Source organism: Haliaeetus albicilla, chromosome 14 (genome assembly GCF_947461875.1).
Source record: "Haliaeetus albicilla chromosome 14, bHalAlb1.1, whole genome shotgun sequence".
NCBI classification, from domain to species: Eukaryota; Metazoa; Chordata; class Aves; order Accipitriformes; family Accipitridae; genus Haliaeetus; species Haliaeetus albicilla.
In genome coordinates, this window is record NC_091496.1 from 27,677,764 (window position 1) to 27,704,473 (window position 26,710).

The 26,710-nt window shown below is 43.9% G+C and overlaps 1 protein-coding gene across 7 annotated transcripts in view; it reads right to left on the bottom strand.

Annotated features, from left to right (window-relative positions):
* MET (MET proto-oncogene, receptor tyrosine kinase) overlaps positions 1–26,710 on the bottom strand; it is a 106,831-nt gene that overhangs the window by 66,304 nt on the left and 13,817 nt on the right. Inside the window, exons 1-2 of one of the 7 annotated variants that reach the window (XM_069802090.1) lie at positions 24,855–24,958; positions 3,723–4,937 (exon numbers count right to left, since the gene is read on the bottom strand). In XM_069802090.1, coding sequence (XP_069658191.1) covers positions 3,723–4,922 — 1,200 coding nt within the window. In that variant the 5' untranslated portion in view covers positions 4,923–4,937; positions 24,855–24,958. Of the gene's footprint in view, positions 1–3,722; positions 4,938–17,142; positions 17,264–23,454; positions 23,539–24,044; positions 24,077–24,362; positions 24,470–24,620; positions 24,736–24,854; positions 24,959–26,710 lie in introns of those variants that run through there. The other 6 variants (XM_069802092.1, XM_069802093.1, XM_069802094.1 and 3 more) reach the window with 6 other exon arrangements.

The following is a 26,710-nucleotide window of genomic DNA, read 5'->3' on the forward strand; positions in this document are numbered from 1 at the left end:
ACATCCAGTTTTCTCTTCATTGTGGGTGAGGAGATTCCTGAACAGTGATTCAAAACCCTCCACAGCAGCTACCTCTCAGATATCTTTGTCCTGACTTGGGCAATAAAACCCCTTTACTATGACTCCAACTTTTTTCTTTTAATTCAAAGCCAGTTCTCTTTCCTCCTTGCTGTCATTGAAGTGACAGCCAGCTCTTAACTGAAGGAAATTATCAGGAAGTGCTAACCGGTCACAGCTCCGCTGAGGTACATCTGATAGCAATCAGATGCACCATCGGATTCACTTTTCCTAACCCTGACTTCAGTGAGCCCAGGCTTTTGCTTAATCTGTATTTCACTTAAACACAATTGGAAATGTTTTATTTCGATTTTATAAAGTTTTCCATGAGCTCTGGAATAACTGAAGCACAACTGTGTCTGGATTTATATCTTGTGGTTAGTTGACTTTGCTGTCCAACTAAGCTCTGACAGACACTTTTCCCATGGGTGAGCAATACCTGCTTTGGTCCCTGTGAGTCCTTCTGATGTTTATAAAGGGGCTCCTTAAACTTCATCAGTTTCCATAGCCTAAGCATATATTGGATCTGTCCCCAGGTTCACACCTGGATTCACATCCTTAAGATTTCTTATTGTTGAGGTTGTCAGGACAAATAACAGAAAGACAGGCATACAATAGCATGACTACATAAACTTCATTCCTTTAGGAAACAAGACTAAAAACTAACAAACTTTGTCAACCACATCGAGATGAGTTGAAGTATTTCTTTTTAAATGCTTAAAATCTGAGAAGAACAAGTTGAGAAAGTGTTTTGGATGTTTTATTCTGGTTTATTTTGGTCTAATTCTATCTTTAGCAGCCTCAGACTAAACAGTCCTGAGGGGCAACCACTTATAAAGATGGACTACCCAAAGTCCAACAAAATTATGTACAATTGTCTTGTGGGACTTTTTTTGATAACTTGAAATGGCCTTCATCAATCAGACTCTAACTGTAAATTATCAGATAGCACTCCCCTGCAAACATTGCTAAAGGCTCATTTTTCTTTTTAATGTTGAAGTTAGCGGTATACCATATTCACTGCTGTACTGTTTTGATTGTCCTATGACTTAATCTCACAGTGGTCAGTGCCTTTCACTTGCATCAGTGGTCTGTGGTTTCATTCTCTCAACATCAAAGAGAAAGATCATCTTGGCTACATTACAAAAAGCAAGTTTTGAATTTTGCCAAAATAAACTGAGACATACTCTCAGAGTTTATAAAAAGATTTCTTTTAAGTTGAAGGTGACTTACAAAAAGATGAAAAATGGGTTATGCCCTCATCTACGTTTTTATAATGTACAAAAAAGGGCCTAAGAAGAGTTGAGGGGTTGGGGAGTCTTTTTATTATTATTATTTTATCTCCAGCACAATCAAGGAAGACCAGATTTGACATTCCTGACAAGCATAAGAAATAATGTTCTTTCCTCCTGCCTGCTCCTTCCCTTCCTTCACTTTCCAACCTTGCAGGTCTATTTTACACACCTGAGAAAAACAGGTGTATAAAGCACGCTTGGCAAATTCTTGCCAATCTTTTTGGCCAACTGAAACTTGAAACTACTCACAGGACACTTTTTATTGGAGTCTTAATGAGTCCTCTGGAATAAAGCAAAGGAAAAGGAATGGGAAAGCTTGACAGTCTTGATATTTCGGTGTTAAGCAAACAATCAGGACAAAAATTTCTGATTGCCTTTATGCCATTTAAAGGAACCACAAGAAATCACAGAAACATTTTTCTCTTTATCAGTTTAATGTAGCAGAAATCAGAGTTCTGATGACATTTCTTGAAAATGGGCAACTATAATAAACCTTCTGCAGTATAAGACATTCAGTTCTGATATGCAAAGCAGCAGCAGACTCTGGAAAAGCTTTTGAAACAGGAAAGTACTTCCCAGCATGTGAAAAGTGGCAAATTATTCTGTCAATATTTTAATGGTATACTTTGCTATGAAAAGATCACCTTATGAAACGGGTGTATAGGCAAGTAAAGAAAGAGATAAGTTAAAGGCCACAAGCTTTAAAGACAGTCACTCACAAATAAAATACCCCAGGAATAAGGAAAAAAAGTACTTTCAGAGAAGAACAAAGTTCACTGTTAAAAACGAACTGAAAAATGAAAATAAAAAAGGATATCAAGACCTGAAATGAAAAATTAGGACAGCAATAACACAGTGAGGAAAGATAAGAAGTTACTGTGCTGAATATTTGCTAACTTGCTTTTAGTTCCTGAAAACTGCCTTTCTCCCCAGAAAGAGGGAATAAAATGCTACATCTGTTGTGGTTGTTCTATCAGCATCCGCTGGCAATGCCTACATCTGTGTTGAACACCTGGAGCTTGCGATAAGCAGTCATCCCCCGACATCACGGCTGTTGTGATGATGCTCAGACTGGGTCAGACCCTACCTCTGAGCACATTCCTGCTACTGGGGAGAAGCCACGGCAGCTCTGCAATGGATGCTTCTCCCCAGACCACTCCATCTCACCCCTGGCAGTGACGAGCAGCCCTTCTCTTTCACGCAAGAGGCTCCCACCTCCAACCAGGGCACGTGCCAGCACCCCGTCCTGAAGCCCTGTGCTGGGCAGCCGTGCTGAGGAGGACTCTGGTGGTATTGGGGTGATGAAGGCCTGTGGTTCCCACCCTCACCCTGAGCCATCCCAACAACGGGACATGATAGATCCCATCCATCTCCCAATGCAGGTTGAGCTGTTGCTCCGTCCTGACGCAGGCCTCATCCTGGCTTGCGAGGCTGAGCAGAGCCCTGTGATAACCGCTCTGGCCCTGCCCTCTGGTAGAGGACAGCGTGCCACCTCTGAGCTCCAATTTCCTTGTATTTGTGAAAAGAAAGCTCCCCAGAGAGGACACTTGAGGCCCTGCTGCATAAGCAGGTACAATTCAAAGGTCTAATGTTCCATGTTTCAAAACAAATGTTAAAAGTACCCGACTCCCAGATTCTGTATTTCCTTTACAAGAGCTGACACCGGCACAGACACTGGCCAGAAGGGAAGAAATAACTTCTGTGCTTCCTCCACTCACAATATTCCAGATGGTTGGAGAGCAGCAACCACCTGAACACGTGGTGTACGGAAAGGCAACCCTCCCATCCGAGACCGTCGGTATCCTCATTCAGATACACTTTTCATAGACACTTCTTTCATTAAGAAAACTGATTTCAGTGGGACCGTTTCTGTATCAAGCATGAGTAACTGTATTACAAGCTGGCTCTTCATGGCATGTTCCAAACCAGCTCTTTCATTTTTTTCCAAGGAGGACAGTGATTCAGCATTAACATAGTTTAAAATATGAGTGATATTTCAGGGACTCCTGAGTGCACATGGATATGAATGTTAATGAATAATTTTTTGAAATATTAAAAGAAATAACTGCCTAAATGTTCCATTTTTCTGCATCACAGTCTCTCAAGAAAAACAATTACAAATTTAAGAAAAAAATCAACTTTTTTTTCCCCCCAGTTCCACTAGTACTTTTTTAGCACCATAAGGACCTCAGTGATTTTCATACTCAATTTACAGGATCTAATCCTTACAGAGATGAATCATCAGCAATGATAAGTAATCTGAAATGATCAGGGACTTACATTTTGTAACTGAGGGGACGGCTACCTGGCAATAGAGTAGGCAAACAGAGAACAAGAGTCCCCAAATGTAACAAATTAATTGTTGCTTACCCTGTTCAAGCAGTATTTGCTCTCTTTCCCGTAAAAGTGCTGGAGACATTTCATGTTCTGCTTGTCGACGATCTTGTTGAAGAACTCGTTGATGGTTCGCACGGAGACGGCGCAGACAGCAGATCTGTTGGTTGGTTCGGAAGAGTCTGGTTTGCTTTGTGCAAAAACACCATAGAGAATATCATCGTTCAACCCAAGGCCCATTTCGTGGGCTAGAGCTGCACCTGGCTTGCTTACGTAGGCAGCTTGCAAAATGTTGAATACCTCCTTTCGGATGGATCTCTTTCTCCGCTTTTCGGTAAAAATACACTCAAGTGGCATTTCCATGTAAGAACGCATCTCTGAGTCTAAAGTGCAGAAGCGGATAATTCTCGTGTGAAAAGCTTGGGAGTCGAGAGATTCTCTCTGGACAGTCAGAAAATAGACAAAGTGATCGTTTTCAAAGGCATGGACATACCTAATGGGATACGAGCTGCGGAACTGAGGGAGGATATCTATATAAGACCGATCTGTGAGAAATTCAAAACCATCCTGTGTTTCTTTTAACCTTCGAACCGATATTGAGTGCAGCACATGGGGAGGTTGAAATGTAGAGGTCACAGTATTTCCAACAAAGAAGTTGACAAACCTGTCCTTTTCGGTCACCAAAACTTTGGTTCCTAAAGTGCTTACAACACAGTCAGGACAATTATCTGTCTCCCCGTCCGTCCGGGGTGAATACATGCAGTGCACCTCGCTTTCGATGTCAGCGGGGTTGTCAGGGTGAATGATGTGACGGTGGCAGATGCCTCCGGACACACTACCGCAGCTGATGAGCTGGTCATCGTAATAAGTTTCTAAGAGTAGTGCCATGTTGACATTATCCCTCCATACACTGTTAGATAAATTGGCTTTATCCTTGCAGTCTTCACATGGCGCACAGTCAGGGTTCTCCAAAATGGGCCCAGTCTTGTACACAGAAATGTTCTGGAGAGTTTCATTTAGTACGTAGATCTTGTTGACTGCTCCAATATAAACATGATGCTTGTACAAAACTACATTCTGAATCGGTGTTTCTGCAACGAAGTTAGGAAGATCATATTTTACACTCAAATTCATCTCCGATTTTTTAGCTGCTTCTTTGCATTGTCCATGGCTCCTCTGCAGCAAGGCAAACAGGAATATGATAAACCCAGAAGGATATGCAGTAAAAGGCTTCATTGTCAGGGATTTAATCTGTCAAAATATATTTAAAGGAAAGAGTGGTTATATTTCATATACTAAAACATCAGTTTATCAGTCAACAGAAATCCATTTCTAGGCTGCATGTATTAGCTGAACTATTTCAGCTTAGGAAGTGTCATAATCTTGCTTAGTGTCATTAATAGTCTTGTGCTAGAAACTGCTATGATCACTGTTCTTCATGGGTACCCACTTCACTGCTTTTAGAACAAGTCACAGAAGGATTTTCTTATGATGAATTTTGCAAGACCCCTCGGTGTGTTGTACAGCAGCAGAAGAGAGATGACTACTTCCACATCAGCATTAAACCAGCTGACTGATACGGTTTAGAACAAGATGGTGCACAGGTAGCTGAAAGCAAATCTGCTCAGGACACTCAGGACACAACTGCACACAAAGCAGTTGTAGCACTTCAGTGTGTGGATATAAGATATTTGGCAAGTTCCTCAAGAGGCTGAGCTGGTTTTTTAGCGCAGCTGCTCAAAAATGAGAAACAGAAAAGACATGAAATAATGTGAAGACTTGAGCTGGAAGTAGGCTTCTCTTTTACTCTGTTGACATTTTTGATTAACTAAGGAAGAGACCTTTCTCCACCAGACCAAAGGAAGAAACCCTTCTCTCTCCCCCTCCAGCTCGCCAAATCACTGTCTTTCATAAGGGCCTGGTTTGGAAAAAAGAATGTTTTTTTCAGCCAGCTCTACTTCTTGGAATAGTCATTTTCCCTAGTGTTGACAAGGTTTTGTAATATATTGTTAGAATATTTTATGCATCATGTGGTGCCTGGCATGTGCAAGTTTTATTTTAGGCCTTGTACCACAGCAGTAAGTCACTCTGGTGAACCTTTACAAGATACAGGCGTATCACTGTATTGTAAACAAAGGGGTATCAAGTGACCTACAGCCATTAACTGATGAAATCAAACAACCTAGCACTTTTCTTTTTTTTTTTTTATTTTCCACACAATTGTTTGATGTGGCTTGAAAACCCAAAGGCAGATGACTAGTGTGATATTTCACCCCCTCAGAAGATCAATTAAATGAACTGTGGTTATGAGCGTTTCGGTGCAGTGTCCACACTATGCCCTGTTACACCAGACATTTTCTGTTAATGTCATGACACAGTTGTTAAGCCAAATTTAGCTTCTTCATGGAGAAAACAATTATGCATTCTAACAGCAATATGATCACATACTTTGGGAAAATACTTATAGTTTGGCTATAGTTAAGCCGTTGCTGCTAATCAAGAAACGCTTATGACCACTGAAAGGATTTAAAATAGGCAACCTTGAAAATTACAAACTAATAACAGGAATCTGTACTGACTTTCTCCTTCATTAAGACTTCAAGCAAAATGAAGGATGACTATAGACCAGAGCTGTTTCAGCTGTGTATAAATTCAGTGTTTTCACTAGATTGGTTAAAACAATCCATCAATAATTCTCCTGCCTTCCTTGTGACATTTTATTTCAGTGTCCACTGAACTCTTTCCGTGCCTTACCTCATTAATGACACAAAATAATAGGTTTTGGAAACAAAGAATTGTTCTTCCTCCCTGTTATCTGGTAAGAATCATGACCAAGAGCTGGGGTTAAAAATCAGAAACACAGGTTATTTGCAAGTATTAGCTGGTAAGAACAAGTCACACTTCTGGTATCAAGAAATTAAGATCTTCCTTCAAATCAACATTTCCTGATATTAATTAGTGATAACAGAATCCTGGAAACAAATCAAACATGGATTTAAATTTGAAAGAAAAAGAAAAGAAAAAAAGAGCAGTGTTATGGCTACAACTAGAAAAATGCCCCAGTACACAGAGCGCTGACTTCTATATTGTATAGGGCAGGAAACAGTTTTCTCATCCTCTGAAACTTCTTGCTATTACAGAATTTTTCCTGCTCTGTGCTGGGATGAAACCAAGAACTTTCAAAGTTTGTGTGAAACACCCAGAAGTCACACCCTATCCAAGAACAACCGTGTTCACATCCCTGCCTCGCCAGCACCGAGCAAAGGTCCTGCAATGGGAGGAGTGGGACCCTGGTCTGGCTATCTGTCTCCTTTCAGCCAGCTCTTCCACCAGAGAAACTGCTAAAACTGATACACATTCCTGCAGATTCACTTCTGACGAGTCAACATGTTCTGACAAATACTAGATTAAGCAGAAAATTCCGAAAGTGCTCTATTTCTGACACAATGCGGAGGCAGGTATATTGTTTACTGCAACGAGTTTAAACCCACATAACAGAGGTGGCACTGCAGTGGAGAGAGAAAACAATAGGTGGGACAATAGTTTGATGAGGATGAGGCTGATTCGACCACTAACACAGGAAAAAAGATGCAAGGTTACTTGACAGGCACCTACTTCATTGCAGTATATTCTGTGCTATGTTCTTGTTTTAGTGTGTTCCCAAACAGATTTCCCACCCAGTATGCCCCTCAGGCTTCAGTTTACAATCCTGCCCGTTCTGCCAGTGTCCAAAAAAGAGGATCCCTAGCTGTCCAACAGTAAATATCAGTGTGCACTGCAGAGGGATTTAGAGCCATAAATACTGTCTGAATTATTCTTTCCCTCAAACCATATCTTGGGATGTGAGGCCAGTATCCTTGGACAGGCTACTATGCCTACACTCAGTGAAAAAGAGCTGGTTTGAATCTGTGCTCCAGAGACAGAAAATTCCTCCTTAGACTCCTTTAGCAAGTAAGATCAGAACCAAAAATCTAAACAGCAAGAACAAGGGCGGGATTCAGTGTAATGGAAAGGGTGCCAGGAATAATAGGTACTGTATTTCACCACTACAGGAAGGAAAATATGAGCAATAAATGAAAACCAAGTCATCTTTGCTCTCATATTTGAGCTCCATCATGGTGTCTTCCTTTGTATGCTTTTGAGGTGTTTCAGCCATTCTCCCAGACAGAAATCTGCTGATTCCCACCTATGGGAAGCTCAGGCTCAGATTTAGGGGCAGCTCTAGGGAAGATGATTCCCCACAATGCATGTCTCCAGCACACTGTGAATCTTTCCTCAAGGTGCCTGAAATCAGAAGGCACGTGTTCTACTGTGAGACATTTATAGCTTAGGGAGGACATAGGAGTTATGTGAAGAGTACAACGTGCAACTCCTTTTTTTAGGTATTTGTTTTTTCACAGTCCTTACATCATATAAACTCCACTGTTCCTCAGTGAGACTCCCGTGACATTCAGTGCCTCTTTTTATCTGCATTTGACCCAGGGTCTTTCTCTATTCCACTGCTGCAACCTGCAGCACAGAGCAGCTGTTTCGTAACCTCCAGACCGGGTCGTTGCAAACACACTTCACTTGAATAAATCCTGAAGAAGCAGGGAAATTTTGGAGAATTAAAAATACAGTCCCACATCTCTTCAAAGGTCCAATAATCCCAGTTCTCCTTAGCACATACTCAAATTAATTTCAGTTGAACTTAAGGACTTAAAGAGTTTTGCTGAATTAGAACTAAAATACTTAGGCTATAGATACTCTTTTTGAGTCCAGGTCAAAGAACTAGCTGCTGTCTATCACTTGCAGAAGGAAAACAAGTAATCCCTTTGTTTCTCTACTTGGTTTGAATGATGGATGCTGTTCATTCTTTTGTGACCTTCCCGTGACTTGTGTGTCAGTGTGTCTTTCATGTGTCTACAGAAGACTTGTAAGCTTTGGCCTGTGATAACTATCAGCAAGCAATAGCTGTGGATGGATTATTCCTTTTGTAAGAGATATTTTCAAAGCCTGTGTCATGATGTGCTCATTTTTCCATCCCTCAGCAGACAGTAGCTTGTATAACTGATGAGAAAATGGATTTTGGTCAACTGTTGCAAGTGGCTAGTAATGATGTGTCATATTAGTGTGCTTGGCAACCTCAAGTGCTATGGCTGATGCTTCCCACCAGGCTTGGGCTTGAGTGTTTGTGTACCGTTAACAGCTTCCCAATGGCAATCTTTTTCCTACAAGCTACATTCTCCCCAATTACAGCCTGCGTGATAATTTATAAATATTGAATATCATGTCTCTCCTTCACACTGTTTGCCACTGTACTGACAAGTCAGGCCTGGCCTTACTGTGGAATAATGTTCAAGCTGTCATATGCAAGGAAGCCAAGAACTACTGTCTTGCTTGTTTTCCTAGCCCTCATTTCAATGACTTGGGTCCCATCTAACTCTCATTACAAAGCACTCCACGGATCTGCACAAGCTAAGACAACATGCTGACATGAAAGCATTTTGTAGGTCGTTTGGTGCATCTCATTTTTCCTTGCTTTATTACAGAAAAGGAAATGACAGGGTCCTGTGTATCCCACATAGAGCATGTTCGTACAAGAACACATTTAGTCCTCAGATAGGTCATTTCAGGTTAGGTAACAGCAAAGCAATGTAATTCGTATTTCAAAAACTCTGTTATCAGCAAATGGTAGCCTTTTCCCCTCTTTAAGGAAATATTTGATAGTATAGTTTTATATTTTTTCCAGTGGCACAGTACGTCTTGTTACTCTGGGCTCTGACAGACTTCTGGTGGCAAATTTATATAGGATAACCCTAGTGATTACTGCTCGTGAGAGTTCAGTTAGCTTTGCTATTGTGGACCAAAATCCATGTCAACTCAGGACTGGATTCCCTGTGGATCAGAGGCTCTGCCATGGAGGCAGCAGCATCATTTAACAGGAGAGGGCAAATGAGAGGGGGAGATGATAACAGCTCCATCCAACTTTAATCTGTTGTTGCAAATCTGTCACAGCACTGGCACCAGCTTCAACAGACTAAGCCCACAGCGGACGTGTCTTCATCAGACTTTTCAATTAATTGATTGCATCTGTAGACAAGATTGGTCATATGTAAAACACTTACTGAGGTTAACCTGTTTTCAATGTCTACAGATTAAAAATATTCTTAAGTCAGAATTGCTAACCTGAATTACCTACCTTGAGTTAAAAGAACTGAGAGAACAAGGAAATTTGAGAGTAAATCAACAACAAACATACAAATAATCCCTGAGTTGAATTCAAATGGCTAATCTGAGTTAAAATCCACGTTCCCTTGTCTTCAGCACTATTTCAACTCTAGTTTAGGTTACTCATCCTGACTAAGATAGGAACATAACTTTCCTGCAGCGTGATATGTACACTAACATGATGAATTTTCCCAATGCATAGAGTCACAGGAATTAGTAGCAGTGATTTAGGTCATAAATTCATCCATAACAGGGATGGGAGGTTTCTATGGTACTGCAAGAGGTGTGTGTGCATGCAGAGGGCTGATGGTGAAGAACTGGTGGGCAGGGCACAGCCTAGGCAATTGCTGGAAGATCTACCATTAACTAAATCCTCTGCATATCCAATGCAGTTGTGTGTGTCAGAAGAAATTGCTTTCATTAGCATGTTCAACTGATCTGTAAGCCTTTTCTTACAATATTCAAATACAAAAGAAGAATCTAAATTCTCCCTGCATAAAATACACTCTTTAATATACATGGTCCATTACTAGGTTCAGTATACCATTGTAATTCACAGCAGCTATCAATAGAAGCATTTTTGTTGTCTGCCAGGTTTATTTTTAACAGGCATTAAAACACAAGAACACTGATCTAGCCTTTGCAGTGGAGAAAATGTTATTCTTATACTCATTTAGCACTATTTTTTTGTACGTGTCCTACAGTGCAGTAAAGTGTAGAGTGTTTTCTTTGAAACTTGGCTTCAGATCTTAACATCCTAAAGCCAACTCATGTCTTGGGTCTGTAGCACAACTGGATTTATTTAATCATTTTTTGTTGTGATGGGCTACAATGGCACTACAGGTTAGAATCATAGAATGGTTTGGGTTCCTTCATAACAAACCTCAGCAAACACTCACTGATATATTATGAATGAGTGGAGCAGATCGAGAGCTATACATTGCTCAGAAAGACTAATTTAGAAGGTAGTATACAGCATTTGCTGGGATTCAGGGAAATTTCTCATGTGAGGAAGTGGTACTAATTCTAAGGGATGAGGAATTAATTCCACAAAGAACAGGAACTAGAAAAGAAGTTCAAAATATACAAAGAATAATTGAAAAATGGGGAGGAAATACCCACAATAAGGTAGGTCCTTCGTTGTTTGTTCACGCTTGTATTTCCAGACGGATTTGGATCTTTAAATACATGAGGACAGCTTTCCACATCTGGATGCATAAGGATGGGAGGATTTTTTTAAAAATTATGATAGTGTTTGATGAAAGCAGGAAAACAGAAAGTAAACTTTGAAAACCACAACACTATTGATCCACTGCATTCATGTGAAATGCACATCAGCAACTGTGGGGTTTCAGTAAGAAAATACCTGTGATGTTATTGTGGGTCTTTATCACTACATTGGCAATAATATAAATCCAGTTCTAGCACAGACTTAAATTCGGTATCTGCAGCAAATAATTCAGCCTGATAAATGACATGTGAACAACTTGTTCAGTCCAAGTTGAAAAGGAGCTATGTGTGGGGTAGAATAACATTACGCTTGTTATTGTACGTGTCATGACAGATAATACGGAGTAAGGTTGGTCTTCTGTTTCAGGTGAATGAATATGGAGATATTTGGGTTTCACTCCCACTTTTTCATGTGTTTGGGCAGACTAATTCGTCTCAATGTATTTTCACTGCATATGCAAAGCAAAGACCTTTATTGACTCTAATCAGCTGAGATAAATGCAGACATATGCCCTGGTTCACCAGGAAAGTCATACAAGCTCAGATAAAGATGCGAGTCATTTCTGGTGTCTATAAAAATGCCTTATAGTAGAAGAAAGCAGTTTTCTTGTAGTTCTGAGTCGATCCTGTTGATCAACTTTTTGCACGAGTCTGAGCATTTTGTGGTTATCTGTACAGAACGGGGACAGTGCAATTTCCTTGGAATGTAGTTCCTCCTTTCTTAAAAAGCCAAGTTGGCAAACCTGGCTGCAAGCACAGTTTTAGCTCAATTCCCTTAACTACTCTCAGCACTTACTTAGATTTTCTACTTTATGCTTTATGATTATAACATCTATGTACCTGAATTCTTGTATTGAAATGCAGAGCAGATTCTGGAAGCCTCTCCTGTCGTGTAAAGCTAACAGCCTTCCATACTGTGATAATTAAAGGAATGGCATGGGTCATAAAATGAAAAAGATTAAAAGGCAGATAGCCACGAGTAACCAAGACAGCATACAGATTTGATCTAAATGTTCTAACAGCAATTATGAATGATCTTGATGCAGGGCATTTCCTGCAGTTTAATTGTCATTTGGTGCTAATGGTTCTTAGGAGTCCCTGAGACAATAACTCTTCATAGCCAAACATTAATGTCTTAAAAAAAAAAAAAAGTTCTGTACGTTAATAGATAGTGATGATAAAGTATATTATATGAGAACTGTACCAAAGGATCTCCATGCACACCAAATTATCGAGTTTCCTTTTGATGTCATAGTAGATATAAGTATAATAATAACAGCAACTAAAACCCAACAAGTCCCTGAATTCCTCCAAGGTGTACAAATACCTAGGATACCAAGCAAAAGAAATTGTGCTGTTTGTGTTCTTTTCTCTGAAAGAGCTGGCAGGACAGTGTCAGGCAGCAGCTTTTCTGCTCTGCGGGCGCGCATAAAGCATGCCACTGGGTGCCATGACTTCACCCTTCTCAGTCAATGTGTCTCCAAGAGCCACAAGGCAAATTAGTGACAAAACCTAGGGTCAAGGATTTCCAATAGGTTGCTGATGCCTTGCTTGATACATAGCTTGTCAAGCCGAGATGTCACGGTCAAACTTTGTGCAGGGTCCCAGTGAGATCAGCACATCTGTAAGACTGAGCCGAGCCCCTGGATTCGGAGAGCTCACCAAGGGCTGGAATGAGACCGTCAGCTCTCCTTTACCCAGCCTGCTGGGAACAGCTTATCCAGGTAAAGGAAAAACCGGGAGAAAGCTCTGCTTGCGGACCCATGCTGGCACCGCACAGAGGCCTTTAGGTTGCCTCCAAGCCCCCTCCTTGCATCTCGGAGCTTTTGTGAGGCTGCTGAACTGGTCTGGCCTGGCACGGCCCCTTGGGCTGATACTGTGATCTGTCCACATGTATTATATTTAGTGCTGGAAAGTAGACAGACTCCTTCCATGTCCTAGCTGGCCCCACAAGCAGTATAACCATGATCACGTAATGCTGTGTTTGAGATAAGTAGCCCCGCCAAACACAGACTGCCTCTATGCAAAACTAACTTGGTGATCTTTGCCCCAAGTAAAAACATGGTGCAAACCCTCAGAACAGCTACAATAAAAGTGAATTGGCTGTGTTTGTAAACCAGCTAGTGAAAGTAATGAAGTCTATATTTATGCCTTAGCTTAGCAGAACACATCCTTTATCTGATACCAAAGTTAATAACCTGATGGTCTACTTAGCTTCATAGCAGCTTTCTGATAATCAAACAGGAGCAATGTCAAGGATAGTATTCATTTCCCATCTGTGTTTGGTTAGGAGGTTATGACCTTTTCTTTTTAATGCTGACCTCGCTTTTGTCACTGCAAGTTTATGTTATTGCAATGCACTTTAACTGATGCCCTACTTTCACTCAGTTTAGAAACTGAGTTAATGATGGCTCATTGGCATGTCTGCTGCCTTGCTGTGAACCTGTGATTCATGATCTGCTTCCAAGGACTTTACGGTATTGGTGTTCATAAATCCCGAAATGGCCTGGGACCAGTCTATCTGACATCCTGGCTCTCACCAGAGGCAACAGTGTCACAGCTGCAATCAGTGGAGTGGCTGATCTGGAGCAGCCTCAGCTCCTGGTTCTTGGCAGATGTCCCTCAGCGAGAGTCTGTCAGCCACAGCTTTTATTCTGAAATATTGTGCTGACCTTCAGAAGATGCTGAAAAGCTCAATAGTTTGAAGAAAGTGTTCAGGGATGGCTGAGTCGTCTGAGTTTTTTCATGCTAAAGGGATCTTTTTTTTTTTTCTGAACAGATTTTTCAGCTGCTCCATTTACTTTCTTTCAGCCTGTCCCCTCCCCTTATTTTTGGGAGACCTGAGGACCTTAAATGTGCAACCGCTGCTTTCAGGGATTCTCATTTATACAGGGCCTGGTACCAGGTTTTGGACTTGTTCAGACCCTGGAGTGTCTCCTTTGGAAATCAAGGAGTTTGCGAGATAAGCAAAGAGGCTGTTTCTAAACTTCAGAGAGTATTTGCCTTTCTCATAGGGGTGACATGAGGATAAATTAGCTCCTTCTTACAAAACACCTCCAAAATATGAAGGGCTTAGTGGTGGTGTAGGACAGTGCCTACCGTAGAGGGGCTGATTTAAAACTCTGGTCTTCATCCCTGCATGAACGGGTTGGCCAAAGGTCTAAATGTGGGACTAGGGTTTGATTCTGCCCCTCTCAGCCTCTGCCTGCGCTCCCCTTCGGCCAAGCGAGATCCAGCATCCCACCCCGACGGCCGTTCCTCGCTCTCCTCCTCCTGTCCCGGTGGGAAGATGCAGACGGTGGAAGGCGTGGATGGGAATCCTCCTAGGCAAAGCGGTCCTTGGAGCCGAGCGGGCCAGGAGGGAGAGAGGGGATTGAGCCGTGGACTGGAAGGCTGCCTGTCAGCAGCAGGACCCGTCTGCAGCGCCCGGCTCCATCCTGTCTGGGGATCGCAAACGAGCTGAGCTTGGAGCTGTAACCCAGCCAGGACCAAGGGCCTCTTCCTGCTCCACGTAATTTCTTCCCCTGCAGAGCTGGAGCTCAGGTGAGATCCAGGGAATATTCTGCACAAAGCGCAGACACCGGTTAATCTAAGCACCTGAGAGCTTTGTGGCCAGCGAGCGTTAGCTTTCTGGATCCCTTTCTTGGACTTATGCCCTGAACTCGCTCTAAACTCCATTTTAGATGCCAAAGTAGCCTCTCTGGATCTTACATAATTTGAAGCTTGGTCTGCTTATCCAAAAGGAAAATAAAATGGCAGTGGTAAAATTGGAAATGTCAGTTAATGTATGCTTTTAATTTAGTACTTCATATTACAACAATTGCTCCTGAGCATGAGGTTTTGTCAAGTAGTTGATACCACTGAATTCAATACTTTGGGCACTGAGCAAAGGTCAATGTCATTTAACAAGAACATTTTCTTTTACAACCCTGCTCCTACTTAAAATATTCAAATTATATTGTATTGCTTACTAGCACCATGTATGTCATGTCCAGATAAAAAACTGGACTACTCGTGTGATTAATAATTACTCACTTGATAAATTTAAATTTGAACAAGATACAGCTGTTGGGGGTGATGCTGGGACAGATCTAAACTCTTACACACCTGGACTTTCACATGAAAGCCTGGTTTCAGACCTAAGGTTTGTCAGGATAAGTTACATTCCTTTACTGTGAAGCCGCCACCTTTTCCAAGACTTGACTCCACAGTCTTTATGCAAACAATACTCTCATCGATTCCTGTGATAGTTGAGCTGACTAAGGACTAGAAAACGGGGTGCTTAAAAGAGCCTGAAAGGCAGAAGATCTGTTGACAAGACAGAATCTCACTATTACCTCATTTAAAATGAGCAATAGATGATAGAGGGTAAATACTGAGATGCAGAAGGCATAACTTAACAGGGATGATAGGTGCAGAAGAGTAAATCTTTAAAAATCTTATATATTGTTAATGAAGATAATCATTACTCTTTAAAGAAAGACTGAATTAACCTACACTGCATTTCCAAGTAACTAGCTAATGGACACGGGCATTATCTTTTCATATGTCTTTGAAATCCCTATAAACCATGCCTAGTCAAATATTTGACTGATGGGCTTTTACCCCTTTTAATAGCACGTGATGGAGGTCTCGGTAAATAACCTGCCTTCAGATTTGCCTTTCCCAGAAGGGAAAGGGGTACTTTCTTATTCTTTAGGCACCTCTTATTGCTCCTTGCTGCTTCCTGAAAGGCTTTTTGTACTGTGAAAACAATTCACTGGTTGTTACCTTATTTTTGTGCCCTGCAGGGATTTCGGGCGCGTACTCTCCTCAGATAAGCAGGAACCTCTCCCGCTGCAGTCTGGGGAACTTTGGAAGCCATGCGTGCTTATCTGCAGGCAGAGGTTGGCCCAGCTTCTGTTTAGTTTACAAGTGTAGTAGTATTTGCATAAAAGGAGTTCTTTCAAAGCCTGTTATGTGAAAACGTCTCAATTTGAAAACAAACAAACAAAAAACCACTCAGCAATTTTCAGGAAGCAGCAAAGATGTCTCTGAGCTCTCCCCCAGTTGATTTTATCATGGCAGCTTACATCTGAAGAAGAACAAACACATACTTATTTTTGTAAATGTGTTTTCAGAAAGAAAGAAGAGTCCAGAGAACTGATAAACAGTCCTTCTGACTGATAATGACCATACATGGTGTTTTCCCTTTTTAGCCCTACAGGAAAAACATGGGATTCATTTCTGCAGTTAGAAGGTCATTAATGATTTTTGTGATTTCATGCACGCTGTGCTGACTTTACCTACCTCCTGTCTGGCTCTCATCTCTCCCAACTTCTATTAGCACACTCTGCATTCAGAGCTCCTCCTCTCATGTAGCCTGCCATAGTTATCCAGGAAAAGAAGGTAACTGTTGTTGGTCAGGTCTTTCCGAATATAACCAGGAGAGGGAGGGAATCACCCCGTTCTCACAAATGGGCATGCCTTGCAATCCATCTCTTTTGTATACAAAAGGTCGGGATAATATGGACAAAAATCCAATGGAATATGATATAAAGAATAGTAACTGAATTCTATGGGATTTAATGGAAGATAAAATGTAATGGGTTTTTAACATATTGCAGTTCTGAAGCATGAACAGAATTGATATGAAATTTCATAGGACAGTTCAAAAACTTATAGTAAGGTTCCCATGCCAGGTAGATTCAACAGGATCTTCCCATTGTAGAAATCTGACTGACGAGCCAAGGTGGAGACCTGGCAAGTTTTGGAAAGTGTCGCAGGAGAGGACATCCCCAGACAAGGAGCTATTTAATCCCCCGAGAAGGCAAAAGGACACAGTGAAATGTTGCCACCATGCCATGTTCTCTGGTGATTCATATGGAAGGCCAGTGTTTGCAATTCCAGGAAAAAAAGACATTTGGGAATTTCAGATTCTGACTACAATGTACTTAATAAACACTAAATACTAGGAAATCAGGAAAACAAAGCAAAGCATAGAAATAAAGCCATAGTACAAGTGTGGGTCCTCTACCTGTTCTCAGCACTTGCATAGTTTCCACTGAAGGTGATGGAATTTACTTGTATCCAGACACCCTGAGTTTAATCAAAGGCACCTACATCCTGGCTGGGGGAACACCCCCATTTACTGTTTGGAAGCACCGCAAACACAAACAAGGATAAAACTCATTATCATGCAGCACTGCGTCCTTGAACATGTACGGGAAGGCAACAGCAAAGTGGATGCCAATGTTTTCCCTCATCAGAAGGGTTAAACAACAGTTAAGATGAAATTTTCAATCATCTACTGTGGGCTAAATTGCATCTTCAAACACCCACAACATTTTCCACTGACTTGAATGGATGGTAAACACACTTTTCAGGGTGAAATTTGGATTATATTCTCTGATGCAGAAGTGCTTAATCACATAGGGAACTCCACATTGGCTCACTGCTTCACTGGAGTCCAATAGTGTTTGCATTCTACCTACTCTTTAAAGCATTATTAATATTGTGATTGTATTTATTTTTATTTTTTTTACTGCAGCTTTGGGCATTTGGAAGAATAATATCAGATACTGAGTATTAACAAGAAACATTTTTCCCCAGGAAAAATATTGGCCTCTAATCCGAAGAGCAAAAGCAATAAACCTAAAGAGTTTAAGCAAAGGTTTTGCAGGACAGTAATATATAACATTTAAAATTTTTACCCACTTTCTAGAAGTAGACAGGAAAACTGAATATAACTCCAGTAATTCATTTAACATTTTCAATGACATTAGGAAAGAGGAATTAATCAACTTTTGACATGAATTCAGCTACCAACACCTTCCATTGTCCTCAGCAAAGCTGCTTCTCTCTGCTTTATCCTGCTTTTTCAGACCTAACTAATAGAATCTGGTATTTTGGGATGAGAAGACACATGTCGTGAAGACGCATAAAAATGATCTCATAATACCCATAACAGATACGGGGATATATAAGAACAGATAAAAGGATATATAATTCCCATAGCAGAAATCCTAATACGATTTTGGCTTTATAACAGTCTTAAATATAGAGAGAAATCCAAGCCTCAGTTACCCCAGCACATATCTAAAGACAGATGAAGCTTGTTAAGTTATTTCAGTTTTACAGAGAAAAACACGTTCTTCTCTAGTCATGCATTTGGGACAACCCACAGATTTGGGAATTTTCTCAAAGGCTGGGGTTACTCAGAAACCTGCTACCTTTATCTTCATAGGATCATCCATGGTGGGGGCATGAGGAGGGGAGAAGCAAACCCCAATGTCTTAATAAGTATCTCTAATGGTCCTGAAATTTTGGTGATTTAGTTTGGGCCGACCAATGCAAAAAGCATTCTTATTCACAATAAAGCTAAAAACAAAACAATAATAAAAGAAGTACATCTCTAGACACTCACGTGGCACAATAGACCTCTACCAAGCTTAAAACCATGCTAGCTAGAGCAGTTTCAATACGGAAAAAGCGAAGTAAATGAAAGGTGAGATTCAGCATCCAGCTCAAACTAGAAAATAAACACAGAAACATCTCCTAAAATAAGGGGAAAATAAGTTTGGAATTCTAACTGTAGATGGTTTTCATGTGCTCATTAGACATGCTCAGAAAGGATTTCTGTTTCCACAAAACTTAGACAAAAATAAATAGTTCCTGCAGGAATTATCAATTTGTACAAATATTAATGAGAAAAAATTCATGTGGAAAAAGATACCTCAATCTTCTATTAAAGTTGAAGGAGAGGAAATCCATTTTGCAAATACCACGCAAACGCACACAAAGGCAGAGCTAAACCCAGCATCCATGAAGGGCCAGTGGCAAAACTCCCAGGGACAATCACGAGGCCACAGTCTCGCTCACGGTTCCTACCGGCACAACCAGAAAGGGAGGTATAAAAAGCAAGTTGCTTAAGACCCACATGTGTTGCGGGTTTGAGCCGTCGTGGCGGGTGACAGAGGGACTGGAATGCAGCTGCGGGCAATCTTCTGCCAGATGTGGGCAGGGGCAGCAGCCGGCACAGCTGGGGCTGGGCACGGACATCCCGCGCCGGGGCCATGTGGCTCTCAGCTCTAACGAACGCTCGGCATAATCAGTCCATTAGTCCAGGTTTCTCCCAGTCCCCAGACAGTTGTTTAAAATGAGCATCATTTGAAGCAAACCAGAAACCTTAACACTGTATGCAAGAAATAGCTGTAACTTCGCTGCCTAAATTCAGGGTGGTCCAGCCTCGTTACTGTTATAGGCAAAATGCCTTTTTGGGTCTCGTAACACCAACTCTCCTCTCTGAAGGGGGTTCAGCTGCGGCGCGCAGAGGCACGCTGCAGGGTCACAAACCTAGGCACCCCAGATACCAAGAGGCAGGAGTACTATATCTGCTTTATTTTTTGGTCGCCTGCCCATATCTACACAGCTGAAAGCCCTTCAGGTACTGCCTGCAATCCTCCTGCAGCTGGGCTCTCACCTGGAGGCCACTTGTTGGGCTACTCTTCACTCCATAAAGAGAAACAGAAGATTTTAGGGGACTCTCTTCAGTCACAACCAAAGCTGTGATTCTAGCCATTTTATAAAATAAATTATACATTTGGCAAATTTCATATCCTTATGCTGAAAGAACATCTGCCTGAAGCCAAAAACTTCTTGTGTGGGAAGTGAGCAACTTACATTTATAAAATTGTCAATAAAAGTTAATTACTTATTGCCTAAATCTAGCTGTCTTTCTAAGTGTGCCGCCTCAATCAACTGAGGCTGCTTGTAGAAGTGTAACTGAGAGGCCCCTATGCTTCATCATCAACTCCAGAGCCATGCTATTTTGAAAATAAAAGACCTGTATCCTGTCCAAAAAATAAACTCTGGAGGTGACTTGCCATGTTGCCATTTTGGATTACAAAAAAAAAATACTCAGCCAACACACAGGGGAAGGCTTAATTCCAGCAAACACACACATAAACAGGAAATCTCTCTCCAGTCAGAAGGTATTTTTCCTTCGTACAATGGGGTTCAAAGATGTGTCATCATATAGTTTAAAACAATTGCTAAGGAACCTTACCATTTCCAATAGTTTAGGAATAGAGTTGGCTTCCACAGTCGAAAGCCTGTCCGAACTTGCATGGGAAGCACACAAACACTAACAAATATATGCTGGCTTAGGCCAGCACAGAGTTTTTAATCAATAAGCATGTCGAGCTGGGGGACGGGGAGGGGAGGGAATCAATTTTCAGAAGGCAAATGGTAACAACTGTAGATTTAATCAAATTGCAGCTGCAATCCCTTACTATTCTCAATATTTTTGAAAGAAAGTAGCTCCATGGCAAAGAATGAATTTCAATAAATGTCACATATTTAGTTATATTGTTGATTTTTTAAATTTATCATGCTAGGTCACTGATCCTTCGCAGAAATGATACCCGTACACGTCAAAAAGATTCTGATACTGTTTAGTTGGATAAACATCAAAATGAAGGAGCTACGGTAGAGGAAAGCAACTTACATAGAAATTGTTATTTCTCTGCGTCTACAGGAAAAAAAGATACGCCAATGTGACCCTTCAAAGAGAGGTTAAAGCTGCAACGTACACAACAAAATGGATAGCTATCAAATACCATGGCGATGGCTGTGGTGTGAACACTTGAGCAAAATGAAAATCTTCTGAAAGCATTCGGCAATTTTCCTTTCGCATGCATTTGCGACCAAATTTATCATGAATCAAATGAGATCCCTTCCGCTGCCTTCCATACAAAAGGACAATTGCATGTTCATTTTCTTGGGATAAGCAGAAGAGACTATCACGGAGCAGTAGGATGTGCAAAAAAAAGGGATCTGTTTAGGTATTCTGAGCTTATTAAACTCCTCAGCATTACAGAAACTCTTCTGTTATTGACACCTGCTTGAAAAATGAAATGTTCCGAGGCATTCGCTGCCCTGGAGACTGGTGTGCCAGGGGAGAGGTGGAGGAGAGGGGGTTCAGGGCACCCACCACCTCTCCGTTTGCACCGCATGCTCTCTGCGCCTGGGTTATGGACACAGCCTCTCCTTAAAATATGAGGGTTACAAAACCCTTAAAATTTGAGGGTTATAAGCCCCTCAAATTCTTTATCTCCACTTCTGTTTTCCACTCTGATATTTGCTGTACTCAATCGCAACTAATTCAAGGAAGGTCCATCTGAGCCAAGGGGACTCCGGTCACCATCCAGCCACATCAAGTGACTGAAAAAGACCACAGCATGACTAAAAAGTCCCAGAACAGATAAAAAAAAAAACCCAAGCAAACCACCTCAATCTACTCGGTAACACTGTTTCCTTCAAAGGAGTTATATCCTAGACCAATTTGGTCTGATAACTTTACCTCTCCTTTATTTTTCTAACGTTTAAAATTGGAGGAAAAAAATACTTTATCTTCTTGTACAACATCATAGTTTTCCTGAAGGCAAATAGCTTGGCAATTTGCTAGATTTGTTAATGCTAAAGGAAACAAGTTAGCACACATACCGTGTGTTTGAATGCCTTTGGAAATTAGATTGAAACACTGATTTGATTTCCTAAAAGGTATCTTAAACAAGGCAAGGTTAGAGATTTGGAGAGTAATGAGAATTTGTGTGACTTCAAACAGCCCTACATAAAACAGACCTGATATTCCGGGGGGAAAAAGGTCACCTAATTATTCGTTTCCTGAAGGCCCTGTCTATACTACATTTCCCCTGGGTAAGGAAACTGATTTAAAAATGGCTTCTGCTAACGCGCTTGCATCAGTCGCTATGTACGAGATATAGATTTGTTAAAACCATTGCCAAGAAAAACACAGCATTTTTACACGGAGAGAACAACAGAAACTTTCCTGGCTTGGCTGTGGCAAAGAGGTGCCATCCACAGAATCCTCTGCGGTCCTGCCTGCTCAGTGACGGCATGCTGCTCGGGACCACATGGCGTGACCATCGGCAGCGAGTTGCATGGGTTTAATTGCCAGCTACAACCTTTGCATGGGCGGCAAAATCACAGGCTGTGGCCACGGCGGACAAGATGCACAGGTCGATGGCTCGGCTGAAGGTAACAGCCTAATGAAACATGAAATTGTGCCACTGAGTCGAAGGCCAGCCAGCGAGGCAGCAACGGAGAAGTGGGAAGCCTGAACACAAGGGTGTCACAGGAACCAGCCACGAAGGCGTTGGTTGCCACCCAAAATCTTAGGAAGGTTCATTTGAAGTATCACACATTGCACCCTGTTCCTTCTCTATTGCACCAAACAGATCCTGTAACTCCCTTCTGGGTTTCACGTTCCTGTAGCGTTCCAGAGAATGCTATTCAGCTACTCTATGGCTTTCTCGTTCAAGCAATGATGTGTGTTTCTGTAGTGCCGAGAGAGCCCAAGCAGGATTTCCCTTACACTAGATATTCCTCAAGCACACGTGGAGATGCAGAACCTCTCCTTGCTTTCTGCCTGAAGCGAATGAAGTCTAGACACACCACCACCACAAAGCAATCGCGGTACAAAGCAGATCACCCAGAGGTCTGGGACTCCCGCTGCTGCAGCTCTGGCTCTCTGGCTACCCATGCGCAGCATATTGCCGGCATCAGGTTCCCTTTGCGGCCGTGAAGGCAAGGCTGCTGCTCTTGCACTGCAGCCGGCTGTGCCAGTTAGTCTCTGGAGTCCTGGAAGCCAGATATGGGAGGCAGCAAGCTTTGAATTTCTCCTCCGAGTTGAAAAATATTGAGCAGTCGCTTACAGATCATAGAAGAATGAGAGCAGGTGGGTTGGTCCCTTCAGTTGCATCGGACCAGCAGAAGGAGGTTACAGGTTGTCAGCTAAGGCACCAGAAAACTATAAATGCAGGAAAATAGGGATGGGAAAGGCAGTCCTGGGAGGACAACATTTGCCACTCAGTTTTGCATTCATGAGCTGTTCATTGAACCTCTGCTAGGTTTTGGCTTTCTGGCTGGCTTGCCCTGACTCAGTGTGCTCCATCCATCTACAGGGAGCTGCACTGCCATCTCCCCTGAGCAAACGACACCTCCACAAACCACTCTCCGGCCACAACATGTGCAATTTAGTTTAGCAGGAAAGAACTACTATGCAGTGGTTATCCACTGGAGGAAAAAAAAAAAAAGGGACAAAAAAAGCCCTATAGGATAATAAAGAGAATTCATTCCCTCCCCACCAAAGAGGCAAAGAAGCTGAGTCTCTTTTCTGTAAATAGAGAGATGAATGTTTTACAAAACATTCCTTTTTCCAAATGATTCAGTTTGCATTAGAAGACAGTCAGGAACAGAATCATACAGTGCTGAAGAAGGATTTGAGCACACAAAGAACAAGCGATACAGTCATTCTCTAACTTACTTTGTTTTCAACATGCAGCTCCTGCCAAAGGCTAGCTTTTTGCTCTCGCAGTGTATGATCTGTAAACATTTAACCAGCTCTTAGAGAAACATGTGAGACACTTTATCTTGCCTGATTATGTATCCAAATCCCTCAGATCTCAAAAAAAAAAAAAAGACACCATCCTCCTTTTGCTGGTGGACAATGCAAAACACCTGTAGGAGGAAAGCAAATGAACCACCACACATGGCATAGGTTCTTTGGGAAGAGCGTGCATTGCAGCTTGAATAACCTCCCACAGGTTACAAACGCACGGTTTGTTAAACATCGCTGTTACTTGATTATTAATCCCTATTTTAAGACGTACTTGCGAAACTTCCAATTTCTAAGGAGCACATTTAGCACGTATAAAGCCAAAGACCACCTAATTCAACGCCGACATGGAAACGGCGATGGAATGCCATTACACGGCGCGAATTATTTACCATTTGAAGCAAATCCTGCTTTTCAAAAACGGGGAGAGGAAAGCCCAAACCGCAATACGAGCGCAAGGCAGACGGTGAACGCCGACACGGCCGCAAAGTACAAATCCCCAACTCGGGGAACCCTACCGGCTCGCCCCGAGACCTCCAGCCTGACGGAAGGCGCCCGGCCCGGCCCCCACCTCCGACCCACCGCTCCTTTCCCGGCTGCAACTTCCCCGTCGCTCCCGCCGACGGCCCCGCCGCAAGCAACCGCGGGGGCCGCCGCCGCCGCCCCCAGCCCCGCTGCGCGCTCCTGCCGCGCCCGCGGAGCGGCGAGGGGCGGCCGGCGGGGAGCGGGGAGCTCCCCGGGGAGCGCTGCCCGCCCTGCCCCCGCCCCCGCCAGCGACTTCGCGGCCGTCCGCCGGAGCCCGGCCGGGCAGGGACGAGCCGGTGCCGGTGGCTCACCTGCCCCCGCGGCGCCCGCCCGGCGCGGCGGCTGCCCGCCCCGGGGAGGGAGGGAGGGAGGAAGGCGGGCGGGCAGCGGCGGCCCCGCGAAGTTCCCGGGCGGGGCGCGGCACAGCTCAGCACCCGGGCCGCTCCCCGTCCTTCCCCCGCTGCCGGCTCGTCCCGCTCCCCGTCCTTCCCCCGCTGCCGGCTCGTCCCGCTCCCCGCGTCCCTCGTCCCGGCTCGCCCCCTGCCTCCCCGCCGTTGCCCGGTCCTTACCGGAGCGGAGCGGGGCTGCGCTCCGGCACCGCCGCCGGAGGGGCGAGCGCTGCACCCCGGCGGGCTAGAGCTCCGCCGCGCTCGCCCAGCCACCCGGCACAGCCCGGCCCCAGCCCGGGCGGGGCGGAGCGGGGCGGAGCGGGGCGCGGCCCGGCGCACCTCCGCGACCCCGCGGCGCGCTGCCCGCTCCCTCCCGCCCCGCCGGCCGCAGCCTCCCCCGCTGCCCGTCCCTACCTGGGGGCGGCGGGGGCTGCGGCCCCCGGCGGGCGGGGGCTTCTCTCCCTCCCGCCCGGCACCTGGGCTGCGGGGCGGCTCTGCGCGCCCTTCCCTCCGGCGCCTCCGCCGCGCTGGTGGCGGCTCCCAGCGGTAAATCAGCCGGTCCCCTCGGCTCCCTCCGCCCCTCCGGCGCGGTCCTGACCTGCCGGTGACTCACCACATCGCAGGAGCCCGGGTGCGCGGCTGGGGGGGGGGGGGAAGAAGCCTGCCTCCCCCTCTCCCGGCCAGGCTCCCCCAGCCTGGGGGGCGGGAGGGACGGCCGTCGCTCCCCAGACGGGCAGCAGCACCCACGAAGGGGACCCTCGGTGGCCCTCATCCTGCACCCGGCGCTTTTCAGGCCGAGCGGGTGCGGGCACCGCCGGCGGTCTGGGCCGGAGCGGTGCGAAAGCTCTGCCCTGGCAGGACGGGACTTGGGCACCCCCAGAACTCGTCCCCGGACCCCGCAGGCCGTGCGGGAGCCGAGGCGTTCGGCCCGCGTTGCCCCTGTCGCGGTGCCGGTGCGGGCTGCGCTCCGAGCATCCGTCCACCTGTAATTGGGAGCAAACGACCTGGCTTGGTCTAGACCGTCGGATGGCTGCGTCCGACAGGGTACTGGACGGCACGGGTCGGGGGTCTCCCTCGCAAGGTCTGCAAGGCGGACGGCGGTTTCGTCTCGCGGAGGCGCTGGGAAACCGAGGCACGGAGCCGTGCCGTGCGCACTTGGGGGGCTGCTGGGGGACTGCAAGTCTCAGCACCGGGGCCTGCACCAGAGGACCCATCTTTTTTTGTGGTGATGAGTTTCAGCAGCTACTGATTTAAACCAGATTTTAAGTGAAAGGCTCCGTATTCCAATACAAGTTATTGGAGACATCTATTTTCCCTTTGCATGCTTCCTTTTTTGGCCCCAGCTCTGCTCCCCTTAATCATGCTGTTTAAACCAATGAATGTTTTGCATGAGTAAAGTACGAGGAACTGTAAGAAACATTGCCCAGTTTCATGATTAACCATGGGAAAAATGTCAGACCTTACATCAAAAAATTTTGGAAGGAAAATTAAATAAAGTATTGTATGTATTTGCTTTAGGCCTGGGGTGTCACCGGGATGTGTATCTAGACAAAGCTGTACATCAGAACAAAATGCTTTTAAAAAGCAGTTAGCCAGCCTCCCGCTAATCTGCATCAGCAGCACTTTCACAATTTGTTTATCTGTCTCCTCTTTCCTACGGGCTTTTTGGCACTAGTGATGAAGACATTCAACCTAGCTATAAGCCAATTCTCTGCAAAAACAAATGTGTGATCAAGGCAGCGTGTAACCTTTTATGCGTTTAACTACTTGCGAAATTCAACAACAGGTAGCGAGAAAGGCAGCCCATTTCAATAAGAAAGATGTAGGAAGGCTACAGGTGAGGTTATACTTATTGCCCCCTCATTTCATGTATGTTAGCAACACACTAAAAATTACAGCAAGTGAGAATAAACCCAGTCCCTTCTCCTGCTCCCTGAAAGATAAAATTGCTAAAAACTGACCAGCGATACAGATGTTCTGACTGATCCCATCTCATTTCTTTGAAGTCCCTGGAAATCTGTCCATTTACTTCAATGACCTTTACTTCAATTAATACTCGGCAGTAGTTAGAAAAGGAAGACTGAGAAGCAGCACACACAGTGCCAACCCCCAGAGGGAAAAGCGCGGTTATGGCTAGATTGTACTACTCACTGGGTTTCAGTTAGTGATCAGTTAATCAGTGCGTATCCATACAGTTACACCAGATTTGGAAGAATCTTCCCTATTAGTTTTGAAAGAAAGTGATAAAGAAAAAGATTTCAGGCTGGTGT